The sequence below is a fragment of the Indicator indicator genome, chromosome 1 (assembly GCF_027791375.1).
Source record: "Indicator indicator isolate 239-I01 chromosome 1, UM_Iind_1.1, whole genome shotgun sequence".
Taxonomy (NCBI): domain Eukaryota; kingdom Metazoa; phylum Chordata; class Aves; order Piciformes; family Indicatoridae; genus Indicator; species Indicator indicator.
The window spans coordinates 103,191,420-103,219,123 of NC_072010.1; the positions used below are offsets into that span (position 1 = coordinate 103,191,420).

At 36.1% G+C, this 27,704-nt stretch overlaps 1 protein-coding gene across 1 annotated transcript in view; it reads left to right on the plus strand.

The window, feature by feature from the left end:
• Positions 1-27,704, plus strand: part of ROBO1 (roundabout guidance receptor 1) — a 540,195-nt gene that overhangs the window by 248,760 nt on the left and 263,731 nt on the right. The window contains exon 3 of the mRNA XM_054392605.1: positions 17,132-17,458. Coding sequence (XP_054248580.1) covers positions 17,132-17,458 — 327 coding nt within the window. The remainder of the gene's footprint in view (positions 1-17,131; positions 17,459-27,704) is intronic.

The window sequence follows — 27,704 nt, forward strand, 5'->3', positions numbered from 1 at the left end:
GTGCTTCCATTTTAAGAATGCCTTAGGAATGTCTCCTTTGTGTCTGTTGGCATATAATATTTCTGGAAGGTAAATTCAGGTAACTAAACCAGATAAATGTAAAATTGAAGCATTTAAGAGCTGATTACTTAAAATGTTAGATCACATTAGTAGGAAGTAGACACTGCAACATGTCAAGGAGGAGCAAGAGCAGCCGTGACTTCCAATTTTAAATGGTGTATCAGTGAGAAAGAAGCACTATGTGTTGTTAGTTACTAAAAGAAAGCAAAAGGACTTTGACAGGAAAGACATGGGGTCTGAGCTTTTCACCTGTTAAGGCCAGCTGTCCCATGTGGAGTTTTGCTTTTCATTTGTAGTCTGTAAAATTGCAGCAGAAGCTGCAAACAGTAACAGTGCTTTAATACATTAATGTGATGTGTAGGGAAAAGTGTCATTTACTGGAAAATCAAATTAAGTTTTAAATGTACTTGTCTTTTGTTTATATTGCATTTTCTAAGCTGTATCATGTTTACAAGCTGTATCACGATGCTGCTGCTGCCAAAGTGACTAATAGACACATCTATTGGCACCATCTGTTTGAGGAATCCACAGCCTCTCTTTCAAAGTCTGGTTTAGTTTTCAATAGGAAAGCATTCTTTATAGTAGGAATTATTTCTGTGTTCGTCTTTTTCTTTCTTCTTTACTCTTTCTCCCTTCCCAAGGATCCTCAGTGGTGATTCATACTGGAATTTCCCACAACTTCCCCTCCTGACTGCCTTTTGCACATTCAGTAATTTTTTTTCTGTTGATTCTCCAGTATTATATGATATGTTGGCACATTTTATCATGGTACAGAAGCTGTAGGGCAATCTGGACAGAAATAAAACATGAGTAGCTCATTTTGCAGATAATTCCCTTAAATTGTTTTCTCTTTATGGAAACTATTTGATGTATATGGAGAGTGTTTTTAGAGTTGAACTCATGGTGCATTAACTAGATACAATAGTGTCTTCTGAGAAGTAGTTTTGTTTGGTAATAGAAATAGCTGTTTCTGAAAGAGAGAGTTAAACTGTGCTTAATACTTAGAATAGCCAATTTTATGAAAATTACTCTGGTTGATTCGTATGAGGGTGTTTGGGAGGAGGAAAGCATGCATGGTTGATATGTCGTGTTCCAGTAGCAACTAGTGCTGCCCAGTCTTGCCATTTGTGTTTGGCAGAAGCAGCTTAATGCTCTAGGCAAATTACGTTGATAATTGTGATGATTTAGATGGATGGTTATATACATTTATATTAAAATGTAGACTTATGTAAAGATGGTACTCTGAAGCATAGTGGAGCTTTAGCTTGTGGCTGGCTGAACCATTCACCAGTATCTGTGAAGGTCAGTCATCAGAGCAATAGCAATTGTTTGTGCTTGCTAAATCTGTATACTGTAGAGTGAATAATAGATATTCATAAGAAGGGGAGTCTTCTTAGTGAGGGGGGTGTGGGAGAAGCAGGAAGAAGATTGTAGATTAGTGGAGGAGAGCAGGTAAAATGTTGCATGGAGAGGAGAGGCGACTACTACAATGAGCAATACTAATAACCATGCAGGGCTTTAGGCACTTTCATTCCCAGCAGCGTTTTCTGGAGATGGCCTCTTCAGCATTATTCGTATTTATACTTCCCATCCTCTGGTAATTCATTCTCATCATCTTGAGAGTTTTTAACGTAAAAGTAACGATTTTTAGTCATTCATTTTGGGCTTTATGACGGCATTAACAGGAAAATGGGGATTTTTCCCTCCTGAAATACACCAAGAAAAGCATTTTTCAAGGCCAGGGATAATCTTTATTATGGCTTGATTCTACATATTCATATGAGTATTCCTTTTGCAATTAATCATTGTAAAAATACCTTCCACTCTGGTTAAATACCTTTAATCTGTTGTTTTGTTTCAGAATGCTGGTTAAGTTTGTGTTCTATTTAAGAGTTCAATTTAATGGGGATATAAAAGAGAGAATATAGTCTGTGATGACCCACCAAACTCCTGTAACTTCTCATGGAAGAAAATAATGTAGTTAAGGAGTGTAAATAAGTGAGGCTGAAGAACTGAAATTCTGTTCTGTTTTTGGTTGTTTGGTTTCAGTTTGGTTTCGGTTATAGGTGGCACTTCAAAGAATTGTAAGATTAAGAAAAGAGACATCTCTTTAGTGTTTAGTAAATGAACTGAAACAAGATTTGACTTTATTAGGCAATTTCACACCAAGTAGGCCAACTCTATGTCATTTTCTGCTTAGACTGTAAAAAAAAAAATCAAAACAAAACCAAGAAAAAGTATGTTATAGTGAGTAATTTTATCTTCCCTCTGCACTCTGTAAGCATTATATGTACCTAGTGGAAAATCTTAATTTTTAAATGTACTTTTTTTTTTCTTGCAAAGGCCAACCTCTTGATTACGTACAGTGTTTTCACTTAGGCATGTAGCCAGAGAGGACTTTGAGTGGGTTCTTACTGTATCACTTTTAAGTTGAAAGAAGAACATATGGTTGAGTGGCACACAATGTTTTCTGAGAGCTTTGAGCTGCCTTTAAAGCCAAATTCATTTTTTCCTGGTGATAAAACATGGGATTTGGGCTGAAATACTTGAAAGCTTTTTTTCCCTGTCTTCAAAGTCTTATACACCTGTTTCTTCTTCATTTGTTTTTCATTAGATTATCATTTCTGAAGTTGATGAATTAACTTAATTGTTCTTTTTATGTTCATGTTTCTCAGTGATGGTGTGCTTTGTTAAAAGATTTAAGCATCTGATGCAAATAAAGGCTTCCTAGTTTTTCCCCAGTTTCCTTCGTAGTGCTCTTCAAAGTTAGCTGTTTACTGCCATCCTTACGAGCAATGAAATAGTATTGAATCTATCCTATGTAGCTTGGCTACTTACTTCTGTTTATATAGCCTTAGAGCTATTGCAGTTATGTCATTTTATAAATACTTGCAGAAATCATGAAATTATAGAATAAGTTAAGAGTAGAATTCCTATGTAATACATATAGGACTGACAATGTGCAGTACCATCTCTCAAGAAAAGACCTTTACCAGACCTTTCTTTAGCAGAACTTAGCTTTAGCTTTTAATCAAAACACTGAGGGATAATTTCCTGTTTATTTAAAGTAAGGATTTTAAATAAGGACAGATTGTCATTAAAAATGTCTTTAAACTGATGCATATGCTATAATGCTGACTAATTACTCATATAATGATATATTAAAAAATAAGACAGTTGTGATTAGGGCTCTACCTGTGGAGAATGAGCAACTGATACTGGTTAAGCAATTTGCAGAGGGGACTGGTGAGCAGCTGTAAGATGTAGTGGTTCTATCTAATTAGTAGCATTGAAGGCTTTCAGCCTTTTCAGGAAGCCTTCATTTAGGTCGAGGGGCTTTGTTTCAAATAGCTGCTTACATAAAGTGGAAAAGTCCACATATTGGTTGCCTTTTAGCATTTAGAAACTATGCCATAGTTCCATTAAGGACAGAGAAATATAGCTAAGCTTTGAAAACCCTAATCCAAAAAAAGTCCAATTAAAACCTTGGATAGACCTTTGCAAGGATGAAAATGAACAAACCTTGTATCCACCTCTCAAGTCATGTATGATAGACAAACTGTGCTGTAAGAGGTGGATGTAGCTGCTTAAACAGCCTGTTTTTTAGTGAGATTAATGTTACATGTTAGCAGTAAAGGTCCCAGCCTGTTTTCATCTTTTGGGGAGGGATTGAGCAAATTCTGCATGGAGCAGCCATGGGAGGAAGGAGAAAGGGAAATAGGAGGTGATAATTAAAACTAGATCACTTCCTAATAAATTAGAGAGGAACATACAGACCTAGTGAACAGGTAGAAAATGGAGAATAGGAAGTATGACCATATTTCCTAGTAGTAGAAGATGAGATACTTTAAATTTGTTTCTTTAAATGACTGTAACTAGCTTTTTCTTTTCTACATCTTTGTAAACTATGCTTAATTTTTTTTTAAGGAAAAGTCTAATAGTATGATCATACCTTGGAATCTTCGAGACTGGAGAAAAAGTTTTGGTTTTTGTTTTTTTTTTTTTACTGTAGGAGCACACTTAGTTGAATTCTTTGAATATAGCTGCCTGTTCTTTTGTAGTTCATTGCTTTCTGTACAAAGCTATCTTAACTTTTTGAACAAGCCTTATGCAGAGACTCTTATTAGATCTACTGATAAACTGGTGAAAAAAGATAGCATTTCTGGGCACACAGACTGCTCTAAGGCTTATTAATTCCTGGCATAACCTATTTTTCTTTGCTGTTCAAATGCCTTCCTTCCTAGCATAGTGATTGCTGCTAGAAGTAATAATAATAATGATGATTCCTTTCCCGTGTTTTTAAACAGCTCTTCTCTTTAATAATTTTGAGGCTTCATCGTCATTTGCATTTATATGTATAAACCATACAAACCTCTGCCTGCTTGCCTGTGGTGTTGTATTATGTATTATAATCTGCAATCATACAGCTCCATTTTCCTGCATTTTCATTTACTGGTTGTTTTTGGGGTTTGTTTTGTTTTAATGTTTGTTGCACAGCTCTACAGAGATCTTTGTCTTCCTATGCTTGTTTCTTATATTAATCTCTGCCACTTCTGACTCATCCTTGTTGTTTAGCACTGTTTTGCTCTTACCTCTCCTCTCATTCTTTTTTCAATTTTTGAACTTTGAATGTTGATCTACTTCTTTATCATGACTCTAATCCCTCTACTAGAACCCCTTATAAAAGTAATTCAAAAGCCAGTTGTTAAACTATTAAAAATTGTTGTAATTTAATTACAATAATTTAAAAGTATACCAAATAGAGACACACTACTGATTTTCTTTTGATGAAATATATTTTTTAACTTTCATACTGTTAATAATGTTCTTCACTCCCGTAAATCTCATCTTCAACAAGTTGCTGCCTATCATGAACCTCTTTTTTTTTTTTTTCATTCTGTCATAAGCTCCAGTAGGCAGAGTCAACAGCATTTTGTTTATCTATAAAATCCTCACATTTAGCATGCTATCTAAGTATAAACATTGTCTTCATTAATGTTCTGGATGTGTCAGAATTTGCTTTCAAGGTTGAAAATTTAACTGAGGTGGGTTGCATTCCTCTAGGGATTTGTTAATAATCCTTTAAAAGGCTATTTCAAATATTTTGCTTTCTTAAAGTGTAAATGACTCCAGATAATTATCCTTAAAATTGTGGCTTAGTACTTTTTCTTGAATTTAATAACTCACCCCAAACCAGTGCTATTTTAATAACTTCCTTGAATGTGCTTATCATACAGGATGTCTCAAATGCTTTGTTTTAGAAGTTTAAATAAATTTCAGGATGCTGAGAACTTAGGCTATTAGCTACAGGTTTTATGAAGAAATCACTGTGAATAATCAGGAAATATTCAGAGGTAACATTTCTTGTTACCTCTTTTGTCAGTAACAACTTGATAAAGTATATTTTTCTTTTTAACTTAATTTTATATAGAGATGTTAATTGTATGCTTCATGCTTGAAGACTGAAGTTAGTGTCTACAGAGTGCTTTAAAAGTTTAGATTTATTCTGAAAGTATTTTTTCTTTAATCACAGATTGTATTGTAGGATAACATGAGATAGAAATAATAAAAGCCACGTTGCTAACTGTTTTATATATGTAGTTGTGTATATAATGTAGACTCTTACCAAGATGGCATGCTGTTATGTTGAGAAAATTTAGAGAGTAGTTCAGCAGTCTTCTAAAGATTGTGAAATAAAAATTTTCTTTGTGCTTTTCTCAGTTCCACTTAGACCTATACATTTTGTTTGGCAGAGTGCCCTACTGCTAGTTGGGGGAACATTTCTTGTAGCTGGTACCATGGTCTGCCTTTTCCTTTGCTCTTTCTATGGGTAACATTCAGCTTGTTGGCTGAAATGTCTCCCCATGCTCAGCTATGACATCATGGAGAAATTTGGCTGAGCTGCTTGTTTGTGCTTCTCCACTGCATGAAAGTGTGATGTTTTCTACCACAATCACTCTAATGTAGCTCTTGCAGTGAAACATTTTTTTCATCTGTATGGGTCTTAATTTAGTATTTGGAAAACTGAGAAGTCTTGCAGTGTGCATTGGCAGAGGAGAAACTTTTTTTTTCATGGCTTCTGCCAGAGAGCTTTCCATATAATTTCAAGTTCAATGTATAAGAACAATGGCAAAGATACTGGATGAAAATTTTGTTGATTTTTCACTAATTTTTCTTTTAGGAATCATGTTCTGGGATGGGAAATCGACCACAGATAAGGACAGCATTCTCTTGTCATTCCTCAGAGAAAAAAAACCGCCTCACTAAAGCAATAGTTTTCTCTGCCCATACTATTGTACATTTAAGAAAGACCTGTGATGTGACTTTGTGTAATGCCTGCAGTTGTATTCAACATTAGCATTATAAAAGTATGCTTTATGTCAAGAAGTAAGTATAAACAATTGTAAAAGCAATGGGCATGGGGGAGCTCTCTGATTTTCAGTTTGAATTTGGAGCTAAAGAAATGGTTGAAGAAACAAAAGACAAAGACGTGTTGAGGAACAAGAAACTTCAAATACAGTCAAAGGGAGAACATTACACAGTTGCTCAGAAAAAAGATTTTGATGGCATTGGTAGCTGGAAGTTTATTTTAGGTGAATGTTTGTTTTTTCTTTTGCCATCTTTGTATAGATGAAAAATGGCAATAGATTTCTTCAGTCACCCAGTCAATGTCATCTTGATTGCTATGTCAAGTAACTCATGGCTTTTTAGTACACAAATGAGCTGAAATGTATTTTGGTGGGCATGTGACGAATCTGCATTTATATGGGAAGGTAAAATATTTTGCAAGTTCTCTGAAAATACTATATTGGTTCTAGTATATTGCTACAAATAGAATAATTTCTTGCTGAGTCATTGAGATGTCAGTGTCAGCAGCACAGTCCAATTTGACTAGCAGTGTTCTCACAAGTTCAGCAGATGTTTAAGTTCTAAACCAGTGGGATCATAGGTCCTTCCTCACAAGAGGAGTTGTTTTTTGTTTTTTTTTTTTTTTGTTTCCCTTGAGAGCATGGGCAGTGACTGGCTGGAAAGCAGCCCTGAGGAGAGGGACTTGGGGGTGCTGGTGGACAAGAAGCTCAACATGAGCTGTCAATGTGCACTTGCAGCCCAGAAAGCCAACCAGATCCTGGGCTGCATCTAGAGAAGTGTGGCCAGCAGGTCAAGGGAGGTGATTCTCCTCCTCTGTTCCACTCTGGTGAGACCCCACCTGGAGTAGTGCATCCAGTTCTGGAGCCCCTATTACAAGAGGGATATGGACATGCTGGAACGTGTCCAGAGAAGGGCCACGAGGATGATCAGAGGGCTGGAGCACCTCTCCCATGAGGACAGACTGAAAGAGTTGGGGCTGTTCAGTCTGGAGAAGAGAAGGCTCCAAGGTGACCTTCTTCTGGCCTTCCAGTATCTGAAGGGGGCCTACAAGAAAGCTGGGGAGGGACTTTTTAGGCTATCAGGTAGTGACAGGACTAAGGGGAATGGAATAAAGCTGGAAGTGGGGAGATTCAGACTGGATGTGAGGAAGAAGTTCTTCCCCATGAGAGTGGTGAGAGCCTGGAATGGGTTGTCCAGGGAGGTGGTTGAGGCCCCATCCCTGGAGGTGTTTAAGGCCAGGCTGGATGAGGCTCTGGCCAGCCTGATCTAATGTGAGGTGTCCCTGCCCATGGCAGGGGGTTTGGAACTAGATGATCCTTGTGGTCCCTTCCAACCCTGACTGATTCTATGATTCGTGTTATCTTTTATGCTTTTCATACTAATTTAAGTAAATTGTATTTGGATAAAAGTCTGTTTTGGAAAGAGGGTAGGGATAGAAGGCTTTTAAGTAAGTGGTTACTTGATCTTAGTTTGTGCTTGTGTTTTTTTTATATTATAAAATACTTCAATTAATACTAATCTTTGCAATTTATATAATTATAAAAACTCATTTGAAATGGATTTTAATCTGGAAGTAAATTTCCATTCTTCCTTATTCAAGTACAATGTGACAGTACTGCATCACTGCAGTCACAACTTGCAGTTGAAAATGCCTGGCTTTCTTGTAGTTGTCCACACTTAATGCACTAAAAGTCAAACTGATTTATATGGAGTAAAAGAAAGCTGTTTTAATCCAAATTTTTAACACATTAAAATAATTACACTTGAAATAAAGAAACTGCTCTCCTTAATAGTGTTGTGGTTGTTCTTTTTCTTCCACTGTTAACCCCTTCTAAATTATGAGCATTGAGTAATTAAAGCTTACTCCTGAGCTGACATAACCCTCCTATTAATACCTAGCATTCAGATTCAGGAGGGCAGTTTCTTTCAGCCTTGAATCTGAAACAAATAGTGGTTTTAAAAAGTAGGATTTTGCATAGGTGTTTTGAATCGTTGTATTTCTCTCTAAATGTACTTTGGAAACAGAAATAAATGGCAATAACAATTGTATGAGATGTACCAAAACTGGCACAGACGTAAACTTTGGAATATTGTTGACTGTGGTGTTATAATACTGAGCTTCAGTTATTTCAGCATTGAGGAGTGTTGCCTGATAGAGCAGAGAAAAGCCTTGCCCTGCTGAAAATTACTGTTTCTCTGACTTCTGATAGCCCTGCAGAAATTAGGATCCTTTTTTCCCTTCTCTTGGCATCTTTCAGCTATTTAAACATGCAGTTGATCAGTAGGAGATTCAGTCTCACAATGAATCTGGACTTGGAAATTAATTAGAAGTTTGTGTTCATAAGCACTGTTGGAGGTGGCTTTGAAAGGTCTGAAGAGATTGGGGGGGAGGGAAGGCAACCTATCTGAAGTAATATGAAGAGAAAGTATTATATTCGTTTTCATGCCTAAATGATTTTTTTTAAGTAACAACCCTGAAAGCAGGTATATCTTCACACAGATATTTTTTCTGAGTATGATCATCCATAAAAAAAAAATTATTTATCCACATAAAACTTTGCCTAGAGTGCTGTAATTTTCCTGCAGGTGAAATCTTTGGCATCGATTACAGGCAAAACTCAAGATGAAGTACAATTTCTCTGCATCAGTATTTCTGACATCTGAATCACTAATGTAGAATATATATAAAAGTATATAATGTACTATGTAAGATATTAGTATATTAATACAACATTTTATATAAAACACCTATGTAATTTTGAGTTCTAAGTATTTTCACTAAATTGTCAGTCTGTTTTGGTTCCTTCAGCGTAGCTGAGTCCTCCTTTGGTTTTGGTGAACTATTATTGGTTTTCTCCCAAGTTGTGTTTTCGTGTCCCAAGTGGTGAACTAGCCAGTGAGATACTCTTCCTGTCTGGCATAAAACATGACTGAGGACAAGGATCAAAGACTGAGAAGAGGAGAGCCTGACTGTCTCCTCTTTGTCTCCCAATCCTTACTCCCTTACCATTCACTAGCCTTGGAAATGGCAATTTTCATGTGACTCACACCAACCTCTGTCCCCACACTTTCATGTTTATTATGCAAGGGATTTTTAGTTGTTGTTGGTTTGGTTTGGAGTGTTTGTTTTGTGTTTTTGGTTTTTTTTGTGGGCTTTTTGAGTGTGCCAGTGAAGCTGCTAACAACAGGTCTGTCAGGGAAGAAAGGGCAGCAGTCATTGCTCTGAGCTGTCTGAGATCTTCTGCCATGTCCCAGCTTTGCTGTGTGACTAGTGGTAATTTCTAGTGTCTTTTCAACTCTGTTAAACACAGAATTACCAAATTTTCATAAACCCCTATCACTTCAATATAGTTCAAGTATCTTGTTTCTTAAGTGGCCCTTTGGTCACTCTTTACTTTAGCTCTACCTAATATTTACAGCCTTTGGTAGTTCTTTGCCTCCTCTTTTTCCCCAGCCATCCTTTTCTACTTTCTTGGCTGCCATGCCAGAGTCTGTGCAGTTCTCTGTTTCCCTTACACCTGCTTGACCCCACTGCTTCATTCATCTTGCAATGTAGTGTGATTGTCTTCAAGTAGTTTGTTATTGACAGGTTGACACATCCAAATCTCCAAAGATAAGCTTGCCTTCAGATGCATCTTGGTCATTTTCAGCCTTCTTACTGTGCTCTTCTCATCATCATCCCAGTTTAGAAAATATCTCCCAGCATTACTCCAGCCATTCCAAAAACAAAATAAGTAATGAAGTAGGCAGTATTACTGTTGTTTGTTTTTTAATATAAGTGTGGTTGCTCACTGGGTCATAGTTGATTTTGTTATTAATGAAAATACTCCTGTAATTTCATTACTGTTTTCTTTACAGGAAAATACTATTCCCAACACAACAGTTTGATGTGGAGTACTGTAAATTTTTTTGAGTGAGGTTTGGTTTCAAAAGTCAGTACTCTGGATACTGCTATCTCAGACTATTCCAGTATATGCTGAAGCCAGATGAGAGAAATATCTTACCAGGAAGCAGAACTGAGGGAGGGCAACAGCAAAACCAAGCACTTTCTTAAACTGGGGATGTTACCTACTGAGAGAGGCTTTATGCAAATGCCATCCTTTTACGTAGCTCAGTATAAACATTATTATTTAAAATGTTGTTTTCTAGATAATTTCATGACTAACCAGGTCAGGATTTACTTTTATTAACTGCTGGACAAACCAGTAGCATGTGTTCATGTAACAAACACTAATTTGTAAAGCTAAGTCTCTTAAAAATAAATTATTTGTTTAAGAACAATTTTGAAGAGTTGTATTTATTTTTGGAATTAAGAAACTAAAGCATGACTCTTCTGTTGCTGCTTTCAGCTTTTTTTTTCCTCTTTTTTTAAAAATTGTATCAGAAAGGTAATCTCTCTTAGCATCTCGTGGGAAACGTTTTCAGGTATTAAAACAAAGACTCGATGTTAATATCTCTGCCAATGTTTTTTCATTTCCACCAGTCAGAATATTTAAATAAGTGTATCATGCTGTGTACATCTTTCCTGAAGCCTTTTTGCCTGAAAATGTATGGTTTTTTTTTTTCTGACCTTATTGAGTATGCTCAGAGTTACTACAGAATAAGGGACAGAAACAAGACATTTATACCAACCTGGTTTATAAATGTTTTAGATGGTGTTCTTGTTTGTTATTGTTTGTTTGTTTTATTTTTTAGTTGTTTTTATTTAATTAGTTTTATTTTTCTACTTTATTTAGCTTATCCCTATAATACTTCAGACAGCTCCTGTTGAGTTGACCAGGATGTGAATTTTGTGTAAACTGAATGTCTATAGCTTCCAGTGTTTGGCTTAAGTCTTCTCAAAAAGCCAGGCACAAGATCAGTTTGGATTTGAGGCATTTTTAGTACAGCTTCCATTTAATCTCTTGTTTCAGAGACAGATGTTGCTTAAAACCCCAGACTCTGTGGTTACTCTAGGTTTTTTTCCAGCCATAAGTGTGCAGTAAATTATTGGTTTCTGACATCTCCTTACAGTGTGGTAACCATGACAGAAATGTAATTGTAACTCATGGTATCTTAAGAAAAAAAAAAATTAAGGTTATCTTTTCATGTGGAAAAAATGTTTTGTGGGTGCCTACAACTGAAGATTGAAAGCCACAAAATTTCTTTTTATATTTTATAATCACACTTTGCATTTAAAGTACAACTTGCTGTACTGGAAAATATCCCATAGTAACAGAAATAATTAAAATAAATATTTATTAATAAATTAATCTCATTAGGAACAGGAGCCCCAATACCAATGAAAGGAAGGAAACAAAAATAATTTCTTGACATAATAGTGTAAACTGAAAAAAGAACAACTTCTTTTTCAGGGAGTATTGTGTTGCTTTCATGGTATGAATGATCCATTATCATTCAGTGCTTTTCTTTTTTGTCACATCTTGCTCACCTTCTTTTTGTTGTGTGCTTAGAAAATGAAATGGAGATGTTGCTTTTCATTTGGAATGTGTAGGGGAATTGCAGGTTCTACTGATGCCAAGTGAGAGCCTTGCTTGTCACATTTTACGGTATCTTAGCTATTGGAAAGACCTGGACCTATTCCCAGATCAGTTATTTGGAACTGTTAAACACATCTTAAAATGCATTTCAATAAACCTATAGTCCTGGGTGGGCATTAATCAAGTGACGTAACAGTGCTGTTACATTCCAACTATTCATTTTTCTCCATAGTGCACTGATACTGGTCACTTGCAGACTGTAGCACCCCAATCACCTGACATATCTGTTCATAGAAGTGACATCTTTTTAAAGTAGTCAATGGAAATGTTCACAGTTATGACTTTGCAAAGTAATGGCAAGATGTAGATAAAAAGGATAACTTTTCTGTTTTTCTTGGCTATGTGTTCAATACTCAGTTGTTAAAGATGAACAGATGTTGTAAGTAAAACTGTACAATATCTGCTTCCTGAGTCTGAAGTGATACAGTGACCAGTGCTATTCTCAAGTTGATGTTTTAGAAATATCTGTAAATTTACTTTTTGGTTACTGTGTGTTTTTGCCAACGTAGAGCTAGAATATGGAATTTCTATTATTACACAGTTGATTATTTCAGGGAAAATACAGATAGGCACAGTGTTACTGGCTTCGATAATGCATATCTTTGGTTGCAAAGGGAGGACTGCAACACTTGTAAAGGAAATTTAAAACCAGGTGCTTTTAAATATGTGCTATTCTTGCAAGCTGTGAAGCTCAGGGAATCAGGTGTTTTACTTAGGGTGAACAAGGGTAAGAAGAGTAAAAATATTAAGTTGGGCAAATTGAGAGAAAGTGAATGAAACAAGATCTCTATGGAACTCCCTGTTTCCTTGAAAATTATTTATTGTCTCTGCGAACAGGTAACCCAATAGGTTGTTTTAGCTGTATGTCTTGGGGCAGAAGAGCCGCTTTCAGAAAAATACTTTGATTTTTCCTGTAGTTATTTTTCCACCATAACGTGATGTGACATTGTTTTGCAGTCTGTGCTTGAAATAGTAATAGTATTTGAAGTCTGCTTGCCTTTAAGTGTGTATGGTTTGTGTCTTCTATGTTCAAAAGAGATGAATCCAAACTAGAATTTAGGACAAGGAAAAGATGAGTGAATATTGCAAGGGGAAAAAAACGGATTAGTTTGTTGACTTCTAACAACAACAAGAGCGCATAAAATCCAAGAGGAGGGTAAAAAAAGGAAAAGGTTGCAATCTGCATGTCAAAGGCATAAAATCCTCCAAAACATGTGGCAACTTTTGAACTGAAGGGTAGCTCTAGCACAGTAAGGATGAAGTATTTACTACTCAGAGATATGTTTAACCTGAGGATTGGAGAAAGGTTTCTAAATAATAGAGCAAGAGAGTTATGGAATATCTTTCCAGTCGAGATAAACAAAACAAAATTCTTACTGCTTTCTGAAAAGTTTCTGAAAGAGGTTAAGTTATATGTAGTGGTAGCAGTGGGGAGCATTGGGAATGTTCTTCTGATGAAGTATAATTGTTTGGAAGATTCACCTAACACTCTTTTTGACCTCTGATTTTGCTTGTAAGCGTTTTGCTAATAACTTTGGCAATTAGACTGGTTACTTGGTTCTTATGTTACAATGGAAGGAGTTTCAATAAAAGAAAAGAGGGGAGTTTTTGTGCTTTACAAATCAGTGCTAAACGCTATACTTGTGAAATGGAAAAGAAATGGGGCCAGGAGGATACTGGGGTTTTGGTACAGTCTGTCATGTGGCACTTCTATAAGACACAGGATAAATTAATGTTTAAATAAATAGATTTTGGAAAATGAAGTGTTCTATATCTATCTGAGCTAAGTTTAGATCAGTTATAGGTAGGGCCTTGATTTTTAACTCGTTTAGATGGCACAGTTCAAATTTAAGGCTCTTGGCTCCTGTGGCACCTGATGTTTTAGTTTTCCTGCAATGGAGAACAGCACAGTGGCCCTGCCCCTGATAACAGCAATTTTTCTGTTTAAAAAATTCCTTGCAATTTTTCAACACACTATATTTGTATATGCTACCAACAGGAATTTTTCAGATGGAAGTAAAGGCAAATCATGCCTTTTTGTGTTTTAACATTCATCTTTGAATGTTTACATTTGTTAATTTCATCGTTTCAATTTTTGTAAAAGTAGTTGTGGCATAGTTCAAGAAACTGGAAACAGTTTCACATGATTGTTCTTGTAAGTAGCAGCATGAAATAATTAGCATGATATACATGAATTGGTGGCATCCTGGTGTTTTTTTATGAAAGACTTGAATTGCAGTAAAAGCAAAGATCACAACTTGGTTAGTTCATATAACTCAGTGCTGTCATATTTGGAGGAAAGGAAAAGCAGCTCTGGCTATATACTGAATGGCAGATCCAGTAATAGGTGTTCTGTCTTTTTTTTGTTGTTGTTTTTTGTTAACCAAATTTCTCCTTGGGGAAGAATTTTTGACAGGAAAATTACAAGACTGATTCCCACTACAAGATTTATGTTGATAATTGAAGCTGCTTCTCAATAAAATGTAAATGCAGCTTAAATAACTAGGCTAAAAGGAAAAAAATAAGAAAAAAAAGAAAGAAGTATAGATATGTAGAAAGGTTATAACTTGGTTGTCAAGGCCATCATACCCCTCAGGTCATTGTCTCTAAATTTATGGTTAATGCTTATTATGTACCAGTCAACTGCTCACTCAACTTTTATCCCATTCTGCTTTAAGCAGTTATATTTATTTATTTTTGGTTTTCCCCTAGAGAAATGTTACTTTATAAAATGGTAGGATAAGAGAAGAAAAAAACCCCACAAACCCAAAGCCAAACAACCAAAAAAAAAAAAAACAAAAACAAAAACAAACAAAACAAACAAACCCACACACACCAAAAAAATAAGTCAATGGACATGTTTGCCATTTTAATTGCTCTAATGTTATCCAGCAGAGAAATTTTAAAATGTATATGAGCATTCCTGAATTTTCCTGAGTCTTGAGTCTTAGTTTTCAAGAAAATTTAGAGGGCAGTCTTTAAACGTCCATTCTGCACAGTACTTGAAGCTAGTGTACAGTCACTTGAGTATCAGTATGGAAAGCATGCATGCGGTATATCTGAACATGGTATTTCATTTATTTGTGGTCTGGGTCTGATGGATAGAAACAATAGGAAGCTTGTAGTATATTGCTTGCAAGTTGGCTAGCATTATCTATGAAAATACAAATGTGATATCATAGAATCACAGAATAGTCTGGGTTGGAAAGGACCTCCAAAGGTCATCTAGTCCAACGCCCTCTGCAAGCAAGCAGGGGCATCCTCAACTAGATCAGGTTGCCCAGAGCCCTGTCAAGCCTCACTTTGAATATCTCCAGGGATGGGGCCCCAACCACCTCCCTGGGCAACCTGTTCCAGTGTTCCACTACCCTGATGTTAAAGGGCTTGTTCCTAACATCCTCCTTCTCTAGTTTGAAGCCATTGCCCCTCATCCTGTCACTACAGTACTTTGTAAACAGTCCCTGTGCAGCCTTCTTGTAGGCCCCCTTCAGGTACTGGAAGGCTGCTATTAGGTCTCCCTGGAGCCTCCTCTTTTCCAGGCTGAACAACTCCAGCTCCCTCAGCCTGTCTTCATAGCAGAGGTGCTCCCAACTCCCTGATCCTTTTCTTGGCCCTCCTCTAGACCCACTCCATCAGGTCCATGTCCTTACTGTATTGAGTGCTCCAGACCAGTCCTAGGCACATAGTATTCCAGGCAAGGTCTCACCAGAGCAAAGTGGCAGAATCACCTCACTCAATCTGCTGACAATGCATCTTTTGCTGCAGCCCAGGATGTGATTTGCTTTCTGGGTTGCAAGTGCACGCTGTCTGCTCATGTCCAGCTTCTCATCCATCAGCACCCCCAAGTCCATTTCTGCAGGGCTGCTGTCTATCACTTCATCCCCTAGTGTGTATTGATAGTGAGGATTATTCTGGCCTAGGTGCAGAATGATATGTACTAACATATGTAGAAACTTTTTTACAAAAAACAATTCTTAAATCTTTAAGTATTTTACAATGAACTTGGCTTTTAGTATTTCCAGAGTGACTTACAACAACAAATTTTACCTTTCTATTCCTGTGTTTCTATTCCTGCCTTTCCTTGTGAGGTACCTAGTAAGTAAGTAGAAGTGTCTACATGAGTGTCCTTGTCCAGGCATTTTTACCTTGGAGAGGGATATCTAAAATTAGTCACCCCAATTGTGAGAACAGCATTATGGCATGAGGGGCTTTTCACAAAAGCTCTAAAAGTTCAGGAGCAGTAAACACAGATGTAGTTTGCAATTACTGAGATGTACTTTTTGATGTTTCACAGCTGCTCAAAACCCATGTTATTAATGTCAATAAATAAATCTGACATGTGAAACTTTAATAATCAAGAATTAGTGACCCAGAAGTGTAAATTTATCCATGTTTATCTAGAAGATAGTAATTTGAAATTGAATCAACAGTTATGAGCCTGCAGTTTGAATTAATTAGAAAACAAATGCTTTTCTAGAAGAGGATCTTGTTGGCTTGTAATTGTTGTTTCACATGGTGTCAGAATTCTAGATTGGAGAAAAATTGCTCTAGTTTTCTGTGATGCGGTGTAAGGAGCATGCAGGCACTGCATGCCTTTGGACCTCTATGGTATTGCTTATAAAGAGTGACTAAAAAGAGATAATAGCGAAATAAAGGAATTTTGTGGGTGCTGGACATGTTAGACATACCTTGCTGATACTGCTCAAATTAATGGGCTTTCCAAAAGGTCAGACAAGGTTGACTGTGACTTTGTGTTGTGAATTAGAGCAGTATCAGTTTTGCTGGCAGAGACAGTCTGACATCTGTGGAGTGTCTGGAGGACCTGTTTTTTCGTAATTTTACACATATATATGCATGTATGTATGAATTTATATACATTAATACATTAATATCAAAAGGGATGCCATTTAGGGACATGGCAGTTTAGTTCACTAATATAGGTCATCTGTTGAAAAAATGTGTTTGAATGTTTTTACTTGGGAGAGCCTTGCACACAGTGAAGTTCATTAAGGTTTTGGATTTTTTATACTTTAAGGAGATGTTAACAGATGTTCTTATTAAATCTTGTGCCATGGGGGAACGGTTAAGTAGTTTTATTGCAAAACACAGTGATTGTACCTGGCAATGATCTTCTAAGAAGACTTTGTATTTTTATCTTTCAGGCTCCCGTCTTCGTCAAGAAGATTTCCCACCTCGAATCATCGAACATCCTTCTGATTTAATTGTTTCCAAAGGAGAACCAGCAACTTTAAACTGTAAAGCAGAAGGAAGGCCAACACCCACCATTGAATGGTACAAAGGAGGGGAAAGAGTGGAAACGGACAAGGATGATCCACGCTCCCACCGCATGCTGCTGCCCAGTGGATCTTTATTTTTCTTACGCATAGTCCATGGGCGCAAGAGTAGGCCAGATGAAGGAGTCTATGTCTGTGTGGCAAGGAATTACCTTGGGGAAGCTGTAAGTCATAACGCATCGTTGGAGGTGGCAAGTAAGTATGTCTTTTTGCTATTAGGTAACAGCCACTTGCTTTGATATAATTTGAAGATTAAAAATGACTGTAAGCTGCCTCTGAGGCATTGGCTTAAAAGCAATGGAGGAATTATAAAGTAAATTATTATTTATACAGAGATGGGAAATGGAAGAGGTAGCATGTAGAAATGTAAACATTTTTCATGTGTTTTCACTACTTTTATGCTTCCATGCAATTATGATTACTTGATCATAATTTGTTAGATTTTTGTATACTTATTTTTAACTTGTAGGTGATTTTTCCTCCAGATAACCATGCAAAAGGCAATGTGTAATAGCAGGCAGAGTAGTCAGCATTTGAGGTTGTTGTTGCACAAACACACACTAGAAAAAGTGATGGCAGATTTAGAAACACTTTTTTTCCCCCTCTCTAAAAGGAGTGGCCCATGAATTATCTCTATAGTTCTAAGTATTTGGCCTACAGAAGGAGCACTCAAGTATTTTCACATCACTTTGTAATGCTTATCTCTTCCTGTATACTTTAGAAGCTATGTATTTTAGAGGAAGAGAATGTACATGAAAGCATTTTAAGCTTTCAAATGGTGGAACAAGTGCACGTCCAAAAAAACCTACTTTGGGATACTGACATGAGAGGAAACGTTGAAATTCAGAAGTTAGGTATCTCTTTCAAGTTGCTTTTAAAGGCTTCCTTTGTAATCTGTAGCAATTCATCTGGTGTCATGTTGAAGAACTAGCACAGAACTGTTTCAGTTCTCTGGAAACACTGATCTCTGACTAAGCAATTCATGTTGTTAACTAGCTCTGATGAGGCTCCTAACTTTTAGATAAGTTAAATGCTACCACTGGTGTATAACCTCAGAAGAGGGATAGGTTTTCATAACTCTCACGGAAGATAAAGGAAAGAGGCTCTAAATTTGTGCTTTTATGTGAGCACTTTGCTGAGTCTTGCTTGCATTCATAGACAATACTAAAGACTTTCTTGATTCTTAAATCAGGAGAATCTAGAGCATCACATATAATAAAGTAAATACATGTAATTAGTATCTACGACCATGCTGCTTCCTCATAACTGCTTTTAATGCTAAAGGTAATATCAATGTTTGGTTTGCTGGAAGTATTCTTACCCAGTGAATGTGAGTGGTTGTTAATGTTTAAGATACTGAGTTGTTTATAACATTGCTTGTTGATTATTGAAGATTTTGAATGTTTTGTCCATGCATCAAAGCAGCATGGACAGTTTTGCTTATTTCACGTTCTTTTGGTTTGTAATGTACCTTGAAGTAATGTTTGAAATGTATGTAGTGTTTCTGTGTCTTCCACAATTTCTCATCAGAACACAGAATCATAAGACAGATTTCAGGGTTGCATGCATCAATGCAACTGGCATACAGGTGCTAAATGTGTTTGCTACCTGTCTCAAGTCTTCTTCATGTGATTATGATAGTGAGTCTAACTGACAGTGTTTGAAATGCAAGATACTGATATTGATGCAATTTTTTTTACAAGCCTCTGCAAATGTGCAAGACAAAAAACTTGTCTTCTTAAAGAACTTAAAATGTACACAACCTAATGATAGTATAGCTAGCAGTAGCATTACATTGTTTATTCGGTTGAAAATTACCCTTGTATCAAGGGCTGGTGTCAGAAAATAAACACCAAAAATGGTGCAAAGGGGGGAAAAATAATCACAATCTATATTTGGAAATAAGATTTGTATGTGTAATGGTATACACTTCTAATTGTATACCAGGAGATTACAGAAAAAGAATTTTAACAGAAAAGGTTAGGATTTTCATATAAAATGTAATGAATTGACAGTGAAAAAGCACCAAAACACTTCAAATAGCACAGAGGAGGTAAGGGGGAATGAGGGAAGAGTTGAAGAGTGGTGGAATAAATTTGCATTAAATTAGAAATCTGTGCATTATAGCTGTAATGCTATTGTCATTATAAACTATAGCTACATTCACAGTGGATTTCTGCAAATCAGCAAACTGTTTTGATTAGCCTCTCATTCCCCCTATTTTGAGCACCACAGCATTAACATTTGTATACATTCAGTAATATACAATCACTGGTTTAAAAATCCCTATGTTATAGTTAAATTTTTGTGTGTTTATGGAGTAAAGTTACCTTTTTAGAGTATCAATTTGGTTATGTGTTTGGATGATGTAATTTTTACTGAAAAACCTTGGTGAAATGTAGAAGGCAAAAGTCTGTTTTGCACTGTAACTCCTGGCTGTTATTGGAGGAAGCTGCTCATGTCTGCCCCAGTTTGTTTCATAATGTCATAGGGAATTTATCCCAACGTTTTCTTTCATCACCTCTTATAGTAACTAGACAATGTTCCTTCACTGGTCAATAGCTGTGTGGATTTGACTTCAAATTCAGGTTAATACTAAAAATAAATCTCCAAGTCTTTTATCCCTTCATGCAAATTATTATTTTTTTTAAACAGTTTTAGTGCTCAACTTTGAGATAATATACAAAGAGAATTTTTTGCCTGTGTAATAAAGATTGACACCTTTTTCAAGTATGCTGTGCTTAGATTCACCCACAGTTACAAGAAGAGGAAATATAGAGGGATTTCACATCTACACAAATTTCAGAAATGCAGTATATTAAAAGTTGCTTTATCTTCTCAAGTACCTGTGTATTTTAAGAACTTATCAAGTATCTTTAGATGTGATTACCACAATGTGGGAGAGACTAAAATTATAAATAATAAAATTGCAGACCATTTTCTCTCTGCTTTGTCCCATCCTATTTATCAGCCTCTCTTTGGACTGAAGTGTGCACATCACTTAATCCACTCATATGTATCTTGGTCATGACCATGTCAATCTTCACTTAATACCATCGAACATGATCTAAATACCATTTATTACCAGCAAATTGAACAGAGTAAGTGTCTTGCTCAATTTCTGCCTCTTGTGGCCTTTCCAAGATGTTTGAAGATCCCATGTGCCTACTCATAACATGGGTCATTTGTTGTATCTTCTCCATAATGTTATTTTAAATATATATAAATGTATTTCTGTACTGTATTTCTGGCAATTTGTGTAGTTATTTCCTTTAAACTGTGCCCCACCTCTGTCTGCAAAATAGCATTAACAACAAGATGATCCTTTAGGCTGGTGAAGGGTGGTATCTATCTTCAGTCTATAAATGAGTCCTTGAAGCCCCACTGACTACATCCTGTCTGACTATGTTACAGGGACTGTAACTTTCTGTAATCAAATAGCCATTCCCTTGATATTTCAAGGATTAAAATCTCTCAGACTCTTTAGAGACTAGTAAAATATTCTATGCTACACCGCCCCATGCAAGATAGCTTTGTAATTTAATATTACATGACGTTTTCTGTGTAATTTTAGATATGTAAGGTCTTCATAAATGGGAAGGATATGTTTGCATAAACAGTAACTCAGTTGAAAGCTGAATTACAAATCAATTAAAAGAGATGTAACTCCTGTTTATTTGGAGGATTTTTTTTTCCAGTTGACTGATTTCATCTTTATTTGAAACATTATTCCCACAAAAATTCTGAAATTAAGATTTAGTGTATGTGTTAAAACGTAATTTTCAGTAGAATGAAGTTTCAGTAGGGCTTTCCAGAAAGGATGTGCAATGAGATAATGAGGCAATAATCTGTATCCATCCTTCAGATTTAGGAAGCCACAAGTCTATCTGCTTCTCTGTTTTGTTTTTGGGGAATGTAACTGGTTTTGGAATACTGCCTACCAGTGACACATTCTCTAGTGGCTAAAGGTCCTGAAGAATGTGAATGAAACTGGGTCAAAACAAAACTGGGTAATTCTCTCTACAAATGTCAGCTTTGCAGGTGGTAGCACAAAATGGAAGCTGCTTGATCGTCAGTGTAAGGGCTGGAGGTTTTGTCTGTCACATAAACAGTCTGGAAACAAAAGTAATTTTTCACAGTAGGGAAACAGAAGCAGTTTTGGAAAAGTGGCAAGGTACCCATTAGCAGACTGAAAGGTAGTAGAGCTGCTTCATATACTTGAATGTCTCAGTGTTGTTTTCCTCCAGATATTCCTTTTTTGAGGAAAATGGAATCCCTGGATCTTGTGGGTGTCTTTTCTGTAGCATGGTGTAGAAACCTACCCATGTCAAGAATAGCAACAAGACAATGAAGTTTTTGAGGTTGTTAAGAAAAATCAAATGCGAATGAAGTTGGTTATGTTTGCTGGTCAGTGGCTTTGCAAATCTTTATTTCAAATCATGTTTTTCTGAGAGCTTATTTTGCTTTCATCATGAAATTCTCAGGTAGCTTTTATCACATTTCTATTTTCCATTCATATGTGGATTTGCTTCTCAAGAGTAGTGCTTTTTGAAAAAGTATTTATGGAGTACATACGCGTGTGTTACCTCTAACCCACATAACAGGATATTTTTCTCTAAGTATAAAAGTTGGCCCACATTTGTTTTCATTTCACAATAGATAATACTCCAAATACTTTCACCATCAGATCCCAGGTTTCATCATAGATTCATTATGTATGGTGTTAGGCTACATTAGCAAACTTGTCTTCTTGCTTGTCATTATGTAGCATCAGTGTTTTCAGCCAAGCTCCCACCACAAACTCCCAGATTGTTACGTGAGTTGTTACTGTCTTGCTGATAAATGAGTGATTTAATTTGGATATTTACATGCATATGTTAAAGAAACAAATCTCAGTTTTACAAGGCTCTTGTCAAGTCCTTACATACATATGAAAAAAAACTTCATGAAGCCATGCCAACGCATGTCAATAACACTAACAAAAGTTGCTTGATGTGTAGAAGGTGCTAATATTAATGCTTCTGCTAATGCATCTTAAATTCTGCCATTTGTCAGTGGTAGGTTTTCCTTGCACTGAAAGAATCAGGCTCTTGTTCCACCTGCATAGCAAGCCTGGATTACTAGAAACTACCTCTGAAGCATATTTTACCAAAAATGTAACATCATTTGGGAGAAACTTATTTGCAATGAGGTAAAAGTTACATGCCAATGTGCTACTTTTTATAATGTGGTTATCACATTACTCAAGGAAAACAAGAACAGATATTTTTAGCTACTTTTACAAGTTTGCGTATATTACAGTCAGCTGAAGAACACTGAAGGTTTGAATGTCAGTGTAGTTCTTGAAGTCCCCCGCAGAATTTTTGAAGATCCATAAGAGCTTTATTTTCAGTCTTCAGATACTGTTTCTTTTAACAACCAACTCTTTGGTAACTGTGAAACTGAAGTAATTTATTAGTACTACTAGGAAATCCCACTAAATGCCACTGCTAGGAACTCTAGTTGTGCTAATGGGACTTTAGAGTGAACAAGAAAATGTGGAAAACTCGAAAATAACTTCTTCAAAACTGGCTGTCATGTTTCTGGATGGTAGTGTGGGTGTGACTGCATGCACATGCTGTCTCTTGTAACATCAAATCAGTAGTATTGCATCCCTGAAAGTTTGAAAAGTGACCCTTGTGCTTTTTTTTCCTTTCCTTTTTGTTAGATGAAAATTATGTTGTCACATGTTGAATTAGACCTAATGTGAACAGGATGCTGTACTAACTTCCTGTATTTTAAGTCAGACTTACCCAGTTGTGCTACTTTTGTCTGTAAAAAGGCTGAAAATAAGGTTAAAGACAAGGGATTTCTTTGTACTGTGAAACATAACAAAATAGAGAGTTTTTATGTTAATATTTTATATAAAATTTTCTACTATGTAAACCTTCTTTAAATTCTGATGTAAATCAACCAAGCACAAAAAATGATAGGGAAATGAGGCTGCACAGATACCCAGCAGTACAACTAATGGAAATGCTTCAGTGTTATGACTCCTGTATAACTGAGGTTTGATCATATTGCCATTATATTGCTAGTTTAGAGTGAGGAAAAAATAATCTTCCATGATCCTTCCATCATTGTTCTGACAACCCTCCATGCCTGTCCTTAAAATATGGTTTCAAAGTGAAATAGTGAAAGATTTAAAGAATTCCAGTCTGAACACATAGCATAGTGCAAATAGAAAATAAGATTTCAGGAGTTTTAAAATAAGGAAAAAAAATTGCTCGCATTGTCTCCTCTACTGGGTAGAAATAATCTATAATTGTAGATTGTCTTCAAACTGGACTTTCCTGACATGTGAAGGCAATGTGTCGAGTCTTTATGTTGGTGTTTTTGTGAACAGAACATACCTTCACACAATCAATCCACATATGGCACACATAAAGTTTCATGGAAAGTGGATGGTTTTGTTTGATGAAATCTAGATATGGCATCTAGTGTTTCATACTACATTAGAATATTTATTTTTCTTTTCCCTAAGTCCCTGCCATATCCTAATGACTTTTTAGAGGTGTATTTAGGACCAGCAAATTTGGTTTACCCTTTTTTTTGTGTGTGTGTGTATGTAGCTTTGTCATTATTGTAACGTAATCTTCAGTATGTACTAGATCACCATTCTAATTCTAAAAATGTACAACTGTTTAAAAGGAATAAAAATGTCATACAGAGTAGGTGATTTATGATCAGAAATATTTCTAGTTGCTGTGAATTACAAGAAACAGAGTTAACCACTTTCATCAGCTTTGTTAATTATCAACGTTAAAATGAAATACTCTGTGTTGTTCTGAAATTCCTGTGGCAGGTGAAACAAAGGTTGTTACAAAATCTAAAGGTCAGTGATGACTTCCCTGTACTTCATTTCCCTGTGTTATTCAGAATATGAGCTGTTCAATTAGCTGCAAAATTCTTTCTCGCTTTCCATTAATTGTAGGCAAGTTAGCATCTCCCTGAGGTGTTTGTATGACTGGCTGCAAGTTACACAACACTGTCAAAATTCAAAGCATTTAATTTTTATAAATGTTCTGTGTTTTTAATTAAACCTTATGTGCAGTCACTGGTGTTTTAAAAGAATCCAGTAAACAACAGGTTACTTCATTCTTTGCTTGCATGACATTGGATAGAACATTCTGGGTATCAAAATTTCCATCATTTTAGAAACTTGTGAACTTAGAGAAAAATGTAGCCTTTTTAACCAAACTATTGATTCTTTTGTTCACTGACCAGAGGAAGTAAATATATTGTTGGCCATATCATTTTAGCATGGGGTGAACCTCAGAAGAACAGTTTTGTTTATTTTCTGTTATGATCCATAGATCTGTATAAATGCCTAGGCTCAACAGTGATACGTACTGGATAATGCTGTTATTTTTTGTGCTTCCAACAGCTACCTCTTACAATATTTTTTGCATTTCTTACTAAGAAACTTGGAGAATTTTGTTGTTAAGAGCTGTGCTTTTTTATTGGCTTCATTCATTTGCATGCTCTTTTACCATTCATGCCTCAGTAGATCAGGAGAAAGCTCCTCAACTTTTCTTGACTGCCTTCCGGTGTTTCTTACAGTATTTATTGTTATTTTTAGAATGATCTTTTGTCTCTTCATGTTGGGGATGTCAGCCACCCTCAATATTTAGTGTAAGGTTGCTAACAGAGCCATGATCCATGTCGCCACTTCATTAGGTTGGTTAGCTTCTGGTGATTTTTTTTTTTTCTTCTTCTTTGTGTCCTCTTTGCAGTATGCCAGTAGACACATATTACTGTACACCTTGCAGCTTGCTGTTTAGTGATAAACATGAGAAGAAATTGTACTTGTATATCAATACTTTGATACACAATAACTCAAACACATAAATTAAGACTCCTTTGGTTTTAAAGACGTTCCCTCTATGTCAGTTGTTTGTGATCAAGTCTGCTACATAACGGCTGAAACAAAAACTCTGCAGTGAAGATAGCTAAGATTTAGTTGATCACCTGAAGATCATTTGGCAGAATAATTATTCATGCTAATTCAAAAGCAGGTTTTGGAGATTCTTTCTGAACTTTGTCAGCAACAGTAAAAATGCCACAGTAAATACTTTGGGAAGAGAGTCTCCCCTCCTTTTGTAGGATGCTGCTGATGGATGGTGGGTTTCAGAGTATGTTGGTGAAGAGATTCCTACCAGAACGAAGTGATTTGCTGCACTCACATGTTGCATATAGTACTTTGCAGTAAGGCATAATGAAAGCCTGTGTATGGCAAATGTGCTGTTTATGTTGGTTACAATTTTATTTGGCAAAGTCTTACATAAAAGCTGTGGATGTTTGTTTGTTTCAAGTATGCATCTAATTTTAAGGTTATTATAAAAAGGTCTTTTTTCAGCTTTTCATTTATTGTTTTGTTCAAAGTTTTGTGTTGTTGGTTTTTTGGTTTTTTTTTTTTTTTTTCCCAAGTCAATGCCAGGGGCAGTGAGAAAGGCAAAAAGTTTTGGTGTGTTGTTTTTTTTTTTTTTTTTTTTGCTAGTGCTTGATGAAGTTTTGGTGATTCAGTCTTTCTTGTGCTCATGAAATAGATTAAGAAAACAAGGAATGTGCCTTTTCAGAGTTCCTGTATATTCATGCTGTAGAGAAGGCTACAAGGTTAATTTACACATCAAGGCAATGAAGTACAGATTTAAAACACAAAGAAACAACAGAAAACCAAAACACTGAAGCTTGATTACAAGTGCTGCAACTTAAATTTGTTTCCTAACTGAGACAGTTGGGGATGGTAGAACTTAATTTTGTAGTTATTCCCAAATTCATCCTTCAAAAAAATATGTTTAGAATAATGTTAAAAAATCTGAAGGTTGTGTAGTCTACAGTTGTATGATTAGTGTTTTAGGATTTTGGTTGTTCCATGGAGGTGTTTGGAAGCCCATAATACCTACATCTTTCATAATAGATCTTAAGTGCTAAGACTCAAATATATTTTAGAAGTAGACTAAGAAGACTTTTATTTGAGAATGTGTCAACACGTTTGAGTGTTACAGCTAATTCTGTACTTGAAGTTCACAGGTCAGTGTTATTGTAAGTGAATATGATGATACTGATTGAACAAATTAAAGCTTTTTCTAGATTCAGATGCACATGAGACTTACACACAACTACTGCGAAAACAAAGCGTGTATATAAGATTCAGGGTGTTGGAACTAGATTATCTCTAAGGTCCCTTCCAACCCAAGCCATTCTATGCTTCCTATTCAGGCACTTATCTGACCCATGAAGGCTGTTCCCACATATCTGTGTCTTCCCAGATACTATGCAGAATATGGGAATATGCATTGCCTTTAGCCCACACAGTCCTTGATCAGCTACAATACCGTAACTATGCAGATTATTTTTTAGATAATGAGTAATTTAGGATGTTATGGTGGCCATGCTGAGATGGGTGATCAAGCAATTTTGTACATTTTGTAGTCTTGCTAGAAATTGCTATGCAGCTCAGCTAATTCTTAAGTCAAAGAGCATGTTAGGAGTCTCTGTGAAATGGCAATTCTAATTGGTAAAAAAGTTATCTGAAACCTTGAACCTGAGCTGGAGAAGTCAGTTCTTGGAACAAGGTAGAAGCCATGCCTTGCAGATTTACAATTCAAAGTTATTTTGGAGAAATTAAAAAAAAAAAAAAAAAAAAAAAAAAGCTCAGATTTAAAGGACCCTACCTTTCCAAGTTGGGCCTGAGATAGATGTGTAAGTCATTTTCCTGATTCCAAACAACATAGTGAATTGATAAACAAAACTCTCCTTCCTGAATTTTGCTATTGTTTACAAGCCTGTGGAAGACAATTATGGAGGTTAACATCAAGTTTAAATACCAGAAAAGGTAGGCATCCTAAGTATATGAAGAAGGAAACAAAGCTTTTGGTAGCAGTGCCTATTCTGAGTCTCTGCTGCATGCAGTCTTTCTGTTCCCATGGTGTTAGGCAGTGAGCTGTTTGATGGGTCTCAAGCTGGTATGACCCCCATGGGCTATGAAAGAGCGTGAAGAAGAATTGAGAGGGAACTCCTTGATAGAAGTTAACAAATTAATTGAGACCATTGACTATTTTTTCTTTTTTCTGCTTGGTGACCTTCCTCCCGTCTAAGTTTTTATATGCAGTTTTTAACTAATAAATGCTTAATGTATTTTTTTTCCCCTAGTTTTTGCATTAAGCTTGTCATCTTTTTCTACCCTACCTCCCTCCACCCCCAAGACATCTGGGTAGAACTAAATGAAGTGAAGGAGGTCATGCCTATTTTTGTGAGTGTTTACGTTTCTGTAGAATATGACATGAGACACAGGTCTGTAGGCAAAAGGATATAGGCAAAAGAGTAAAGTCAGACAAATAAAATGCTAACTAATAATCCTCATGCATGGGTTGTTCTGATGGCATTTCACCCCCAGTAT